Source organism: Octopus bimaculoides, chromosome 30, assembly GCF_046866305.1.
Source record: "Octopus bimaculoides isolate indiv1 chromosome 30, ASM4686630v1, whole genome shotgun sequence".
NCBI classification, from domain to species: domain Eukaryota; kingdom Metazoa; phylum Mollusca; class Cephalopoda; order Octopoda; family Octopodidae; genus Octopus; species Octopus bimaculoides.
The window spans coordinates 17768619-17776607 of record NC_142957.1 but is presented as its reverse complement, the minus strand read 5'-3'; the positions used below and the strand labels follow the sequence as shown (position 1 = coordinate 17776607).

The 7989-nt window shown below is 37.1% G+C and overlaps 1 protein-coding gene and 1 long non-coding RNA gene across 4 annotated transcripts in view; one reads left to right on the top strand and one right to left on the bottom strand.

Moving 5' to 3' along the window:
• Nucleotides 1–7989, top strand: part of LOC149130245 (uncharacterized) — a 244685-nt gene that overhangs the window by 58203 nt on the left and 178493 nt on the right. The window lies entirely within an intron of this gene.
• LOC106883576 (gamma-aminobutyric acid receptor alpha-like) overlaps nucleotides 5310–7989 on the bottom strand; it is an 82873-nt gene continuing 80193 nt past the window's right edge. For all 3 annotated transcript variants that reach the window (XM_089346051.1, XM_089346049.1, XM_089346050.1), the window contains one exon: nucleotides 5310–7989. This exon is cut by the window's right edge and continues 77 nt beyond it. In XM_089346051.1, coding sequence (XP_089202177.1) covers nucleotides 7788–7989 — 202 coding nt within the window. In that variant the 3' untranslated portion in view covers nucleotides 5310–7787.

Genomic DNA, 7989 nt, shown 5'->3' with positions numbered 1-7989 from the left:
TTCGTCGGTCCCGCCTGAGAACCTTATCTTAATACCTAAATACATAAACTTGGCTACATCCTCTAGCTCACCAGTTTCTAGTTTAATACGTTCAATGTTTTCTTCATTAAAGCACCACATAATCTTTGATTTGTCGGGGTTGACTTTCGATCCTAGTTTGGCAGCTATTGCTTCTAATTTTGATGCTTTATTTTGCATTTGGCCCTGTTTGTGAAAGTAGCTCTATATCATCTGCAAAGTCGAGATCTTCAACAGTGCTGGAATTAAATACAGCAATGATATTTTTTCTGATGCTCCCACAGTTCAGCCAGATTTACCTTTGTGTGTGTGTGTGTGTGTGCGTGTTCTTTCTACTACAGGAAGAAATGCCTGAAATTTTCGTAAAGGGTCCTTGTCATCTGCACTTTGGTTTCCTTTCTGTTATATATATATTGGCTGTTATTTCTAGCAAGCCAAGCGACCATAGAGAGGTTATGTTATATACATGTGTTCATATATGTGTGTGTATATATATATATATATATATATATATATATATATGTTGAACCAACCGATAAAGATGAATAACAGTAAGATGTATTGGAGCATTAAACTGTATGTCTGTGTGTGAGTGAATGCGTTGCTTTCTACTAGGTCCGCGTTTCTTTATTCAACAGTGGAAGAGATAGTTTCACTACATATATATATATAACAGTTTAGGATGCTAGCATCCCTGAACGGATTATTGGTTGTTGATACATGTTATATACATGTGTTTATATATGTGTGTGTGTATATATATGTCGAGCCAACCGATAAAGATGAATAAATAAGAAGAATGTATGGTAAATAGTTAGAATCAAACCTTGGGAGAGGCATTATGCCGGTAATAAACACACGCACTGGTTCAGTCCTTTATTAATTTATATAGTTTTTTGTTAAATTATTTCATTGCACTCTTGCAATCTCTTCAGTAACCTGTCTCTCAACTTCCATTTATTTTGAACGTATGATTCGGCGTTGTTTTGAAATTGTTCGGTATGAGCATGTGAGTGTGTGCAAGCTCGTATGTGTGCACGCTCATATGTGTGCACACACTTATGTGTTCGTGCTTATATGTAAGTATGTGCGTCCATATGTGTGTTTGTAACAATTTCGTTGATATCAGATCAGATAGAGACTTTGGACTTGGTTTTGGTTTCCTTTCTATATATTGGCTGTTATTTCTAGCAAGCCAAGCGACCATAGAGAGGTTATTAAGTGGCTGCAAAGCAGCGTGGTCCCGAACGCGCAGGCGCGCAGTCGTGCGTCCGCGCTAGCTAGTCGTGACTGGTCGATCCTACAAAAAGTGCGTGTGGGCGCGCGTGTGCAAATGAATACATGTGTTTAAGGTTAGGGTTAGGGTAAGGGTTAGGGATAGGGTTAGGGTTAGGGATAGGGTTAGGGTTAGGGATATGGTGAGGGATAGGGTTAGGGTTAGGGATAGGATCAAGTTTAGGATCGACCACTCACGACTAGCTAGCGCGGACGCTCGACTGCGCGAGTGCGCGTTCCGGACCACGCTGCTTTGCAGCCACTTAATAACCTCTCTATGGTCGCTTGGCTTGCTAGAAATAACAGCCAAAATCGTTCTAAGCACAAGCCATAAATAAGAAGAATGTATTGTAAATGGTTACGCTGCTTTTGTAGTACCGCTCGGTGTATTTCAAAAACGGCCATATATATATATAAATATATATTTATATATATATATATTTATTTATGTTCACATACCGCATCATACGTGTGAATGTAAATAAATAAATAAATATATATATATATACGACACCAGTTCTTAGGCCTACCCCTCTTTCTATATCCATCCGGATTCCACTGTAAAGCACTTTTCGCTACATCTGGTCTGTCCTTTCTAATTGTGCTACCAATCAACTTCCAATTTTTACTAAATATTTGCTCCCGAATCGAAACTTGATTCGTTCTTTGCCATAGATCCATATTGCTTACGTGTTCGGGGCCATCTGATTTTAAGTTTACTACGCAAACACTTGTTGATGAATGATTGTATTTGCTTATTTGACTTAACTGTTGTTTGCCATGTCTCAGCCCCATACAATAATAAGACCACTTCTACGTTTAGTGTCAAAAATTCTTATTTTGTTCTTTATTAAAATTACACTTGCGCTGCATCCTTTTTTAAACAGGTGGAAAGCTGTCCTTGCCTTACTTATTCTCGTCTTAATATCTTCGTCGGTGCCGCCTGAGAACCTTATCTTAATACCTAAATACATAAACTTGGCTACATCCTCTAGCTCACCAGTTTCTAGTTTAATACGTTCAATGTTTTCTTCATTAAAGCACCACATAATCTTTGATTTGTCGGGGTTGACTTTCGATCCTAGTTTGGCAGCTATTGCTTCTAATTTTGATGCTTTATTTTGCATTTGGCCCTGTTTGTGAAAGTAGCTCTATATCATCTGCAAAGTCGAGATCTTCAACAGTGCTGGAATTAATACAGCAATGATATTTTTTTGTGATGCTCCAACAGTTCAGCCAAATTGACCTTTGTGTGTGTCTGTGTGTGTGTGTTCTTTCTACTACAGGAAAAAATGCCTGAAATTTTCGTAAAGGGTCCTTGTCATCTGCACTTTGGTTTCCTTTCTGTTATATATATATTGGCTGTTATTTCTAGCAAGCCAAGCGACCATAGAGAGGTTATGTTATATACATGTGTTCATATATGTGTGTGTATATATATATATATATATATATATATATATATATGTTGAACCAACCGATAAAGATGAATAACAGTAAGATGTATTGGAGCATTAAACTGTATGTCTGTGTGTGAGTGAATGCGTTGCTTTCTACTAGGTCCGCGTTTCTTTATTCAACAGTGGAAGAGATAGTTTCACTACATATATATATATAACAGTTTAGGATGCTAGCATCCCTGAACGGATTATTGGTTGTTGATACATGTTATATACATGTATTTATATATGTGTGTGTGTATATATATGTCGAGCCAACCGATAAAGATGAATAAATAAGAAGAATGTATGGTAAATAGTTAGAATCAAACCTTGGGAGAGGCATTATGCCGGTAATAAACACTCGCACTGGTTCAGTCCTTTATTAATTTATATAGTTTTTTGTTAAATTATTTCATTGCACTCTTGCAATCTCTTCAGTAACCTGTCTCTCAACTTCCATTTATTTTGAACGTATGATTCGGCGTTGTTTTGAAATTGTTCGGTATGAGCATGTGAGCGTGTGCAAGCTCGTATGTGTGCACGCTCATATGTGTGCACGCACTTATGTGTTCGTGCTTATATGTAAGTATGTGCGTCCATATGTGTGTTTGTAACAATTTCGTTGATATCAGATCAGATAGAGACTTTGGACTTGGTTTTGGTTTCCTTTCTATATATTGGCTGTTATTTCTAGCAAGCCAAGCGACCATAGAGAGGTTATTAAGTGGCTGCAAAGCAGCGTGGTCCCGAACGCGCAGGCGCGCAGTCGTGCGTCCGCGCTAGCTAGTCGTGACTGGTCGATCCTACAAAAAGTGCGTGTGGGCGCGCGTGTGCAAATGAATACATGTGTTTAAGGTTAGGGATAGGGTTAGGGTAAGGGTTAGGGATAGGGTTAGGGTTAGGGATAGGGTTAGGGATACGGTTAGGGTTAGGGATATGGTGAGGGATAGGGTTAGGGTTAGGGATAGGATCAAGTTTAGGATCGACCACTCACGACTAGCTAGCCCGGACGCTCGACTGCGCGAGTGCGCGTTCGGGACCACGCTGCTTTGCAGCCACTTAATAACCTCTCTATGGTCGCTTGGCTTGCTAGAAATAACAGCCAAAATCGTTCTAAGCACAAGCCATAAATAAGAAGAATGTATTGTAAATGGTTACGCTGCTTTAGTAGTACCGCTCGGTGTATTTCAAAAACGGCCATATATATATATAAATATATATTTATATATATATATATTTATTTATGTTCACATACCGCATCATACGTGTGAATGTAAATAAATAAATAAATATATATATATATACGACACCAGTTCTTAGGCCTACCCCTCTTTCTATATCCATCCGGATTCCACTGTAAAGCACTTTTCGCTACATCTGGTCTGTCCTTTCTAATTGTGCTACCAATCAACTTCCAATTTTTACTAAATATTTGCTCCCGAATCGAAACTTGATTCGTTCTTTGCCATAGATCCATATTGCTTACGTGTTCGGGGCCATCTGATTTTAAGTTTACTACGCAAACACTTGTTGATGAATGATTGTATTTGCTTATTTGACTTAACTGTTGTTTGCCATGTCTCAGCCCCATACAATAATTAAACCGCTTCTACGTTTAGTGTCAAAAATTCTTATTTTGTTCTTTATTAAAATTACACTTGCGCTGCATCCTTTTTTAAACAGGTGGAAAGCTGTCCTTGCCTTACTTATTCTCGTCTTAATATCTTCGTCGGTGCCGCCTGAGAACCTTATCTTAATACCTAAATACATAAACTTGGCTACATCCTCTAGCTCACCAGTTTCTAGTTTAATACGTTCAATGTTTTCTTCATTAAAGCACCACATAATCTTTGATTTGTCGGGGTTGACTTTCGATCCTAGTTTGGCAGCTATTGCTTCTAATTTTGATGCTTTATTTTGCATTTGGCCCTGTTTGTGAAAGTAGCTCTATATCATCTGCAAAGTCGAGATCTTCAACAGTGCTGGAATTAAATACAGCAATGATATTTTTTTCTGATGCTCCAACAGTTCAGCCAAATTGACCTTTGTGTGTGTGTGTGTGTGTTCTTTCTACTACAGGAAAAAATGCCTGAAATTTTCATTAAGGGTCCTTGTCAACTGCATTTAATTCCTAGGACTTGACTAGGATTCATTTTACTAACCCTGAAGGGATGAAAGGTAAAGTCGATCTTGGCAGGATTTGAACCGTAAAGAGATGGAAGAAATGCTGTTCTAAGAGTTTTGTCTGAAGGGTGATAAAATTCTTCCAGCTCACTCCCAAATAACAAATAAATTATAAAAAACAAACAAGGAGTATATTATTCTCAGTATTTTATTGACAACACAAATACATTCTATAGGGATTTGCTTTCTATATAACTCAGAGTTTCAAAAATACTCAAAGAAACATGCTATATTTGGCCGTTTTGAAATACATTGAGCCACTGAATAATCTCTCTGTGGTCGCTTGGCTTGCTAGAAATAACAGCCAAAATCGCTCTAGGCATAAGCCAGAAATAAGAAGAATGTATTGTAAATAGTTATTTTTAGATTTATAATTTTTGAATAAAAGACAGGACAATCACGGACAGAAATACATTTGATCATTGATCAGCTGGATCAGGGCTGACCTAGGGCTAAACAATAAACAAAAACATCAATAGCACAGTATATTATATCGTTATCCAAATAACACGGGGCCTGTTTTGCATTTAAATTCAAGTATAAATATAATGTGTGTGTGTGTCTGCGGGCGTGTGTTTATCAACTTTTACAAAGGAAAGGGTGACAGTGACTTCGAAGTAACTGTCAGCTTTTGCCTTGTAAAAGTTGATAAACCTATATTCCACTGAAATGTATTTAGAAATCCTTCATTAATATATTGAATTGTTTATATGTCTGATTTCAGCTAAAGATAAGCATTAACACACACACACACACACACATAGATGTATAAGTATATATTTATGTATATATATATATATATGTGTGTGTGTGTCTATATGTATACATACATGGAAAGATATCTCTTTTACTCTTTTACTTGTTTCAGTCATTTGACTGCGGCCATGCTGGAGCACCGCCTTTTAGTCGAGCAAATCGACCCCCCCCCCCCAGGACTTATTCTTTGTAAGCCTAGTGCTTATTCTACCTACTCTTTTTGCCGAACCGCTAAGTTACGGGGACGTACGTAAACACACCAGCATCGGTTGTCAAGCGATGTTGAGGGAACAAACACAGACACACAAACATACACACACACATACATATATATATATATATATATACATATATTCGACGGGCTTCTTTCAGTTTCCGTCTACCAAATCCACTCACAAGGCTTTGGTCGGCCCAAGGCTATAGTAGAAGACACTTGCCCAAGGTGCCACGCAGTGGGACTGAACCCGGAACCATGTGGTTGGTAAGCAAGCTACTTACCACACAGCCACTCCATATATAATATATAACATATACACACACATACAAAGAGATGAGACTTGCTTCTCTAAATGCCTTTTGATCCCTATGTCTGCTTGATGAAAATTGATCCAGGGCCAAACAAGAACATACATTCACACCCACACACCCACACAGACACCCCTCCACACACACACACAAAGACATGTCAACACATAAAGAGAAAATATAGACTATGTTCCGCTGTTTTATTCATAGATTGCATAGAATGGTGATCATATTGATTGCATAATATAATGGCGATTGTGATGGTGCTGATGATGATAATGACATTAACGAAATTAAAATAATAATAATAATAATAATAATGATAATAATAGTTGTAGTAATGGTAATAATAATGACGTCCAACCCATGCTACCATGGAAAGCGGACGTTAAACGATGATGATGATAATTATTGTTATAGTAATGATGATGAAGATGATGTTAATAATAATAATGATAATAATAATAATAATATAGAAAGGATTGAGGTAACTCCTCCTGAAGATGTAGAGTCAAAATTAAAAGAAGAGTGCCATTGTTATCTAGTGAACGATATTTCGACGTTTTGTGTGTCTTCAACAGGTCAAAAAATAAATTTGTCAATCTACTTCATTTTGGTTAATATAAAATAATAATAATAATAATAATAATAATTAATATTACCCACATCATAAGAATCTTATAAACCTTTCAGAAAACATGAAATTATTCGTTTTTGGCATTGCAGATATAATGCTGATGATGATGGTGACAATAATAATAATAATAATAATAATAATAATAATAATAATAATGATAATCCTTCCTACTACGGGCAGAAGGCCTGAAATTTGTGGGAGGGGCATAGTCGATTACATTGACCCCAGTACATAACTGGTACTTATTTCATTGTCCCTGAAAGGATAAAAGGCAAAGTTGACCTCAATGAAATTTGAACTCAGAATGCTAACAATCCTGCCAGCTCGTCACCTTTAATAACGGTAATTGTAATTAGGCAGCGAGCTGGCAGACTCGTTAGCAGGTTGGGAGAAATGCTTAGCGGTGTTTCGTCTGTCTTTACGTTCTGAGTTCAAATTCCGCCGAGGTTGTCTTTGCCTTTCATCCTTTCGGGGTCGATAAATTAAGTACCAGTTAATCTTCTAATCGACTGGCCCCACCTCTCCAAAAATTTCTGGCCTTGTGTCTAGAGTAGAAAAGAATAATAATAATAATAATAATAACAACAACAATAATAATAATAACAACAATAACACCAAAATAATGGTTTGCAATTTAAGTACAAGGCCCTGGATGTTGTGTAGAAGGTTTTTGCCATTATAAACCTGACTGGTTCTTTATTTTGTCAACCCCATAGGATGAAAAGCCGAGTTGATTTGAACGAATCTTGAACCCAAACAATGAAAATAAATTAATATCAAAAGAAGATAATTTCTTAAGGAACCAAAAAAAAAAAAATGAAAATGAACAAAGGAAAAAAATAAATATTGAAAACATATCCATCTTCCCAAAATCAGATAATAAATTAAAAGACATAATACCCTCCGACCAACCAGCCAGCCAGCCAGCCACTGAGCTGTGCTAATAATATTCAGTAGAGATAACACACCCAGTACGAAACACTGAGTATGAGAAACACCAATGGGAAGAGGCGCCGTGACACAATATCTATTTGGCTGACACTGTTCAGGGCGTGGTACTTGTTGCCGAAGGTTTTGATGTGGAAGTTTCTGGTACCCGATAAACAGTACCAGAACATCCTCAGGTACCAGTTCCAAGAACAGAAAGACAGT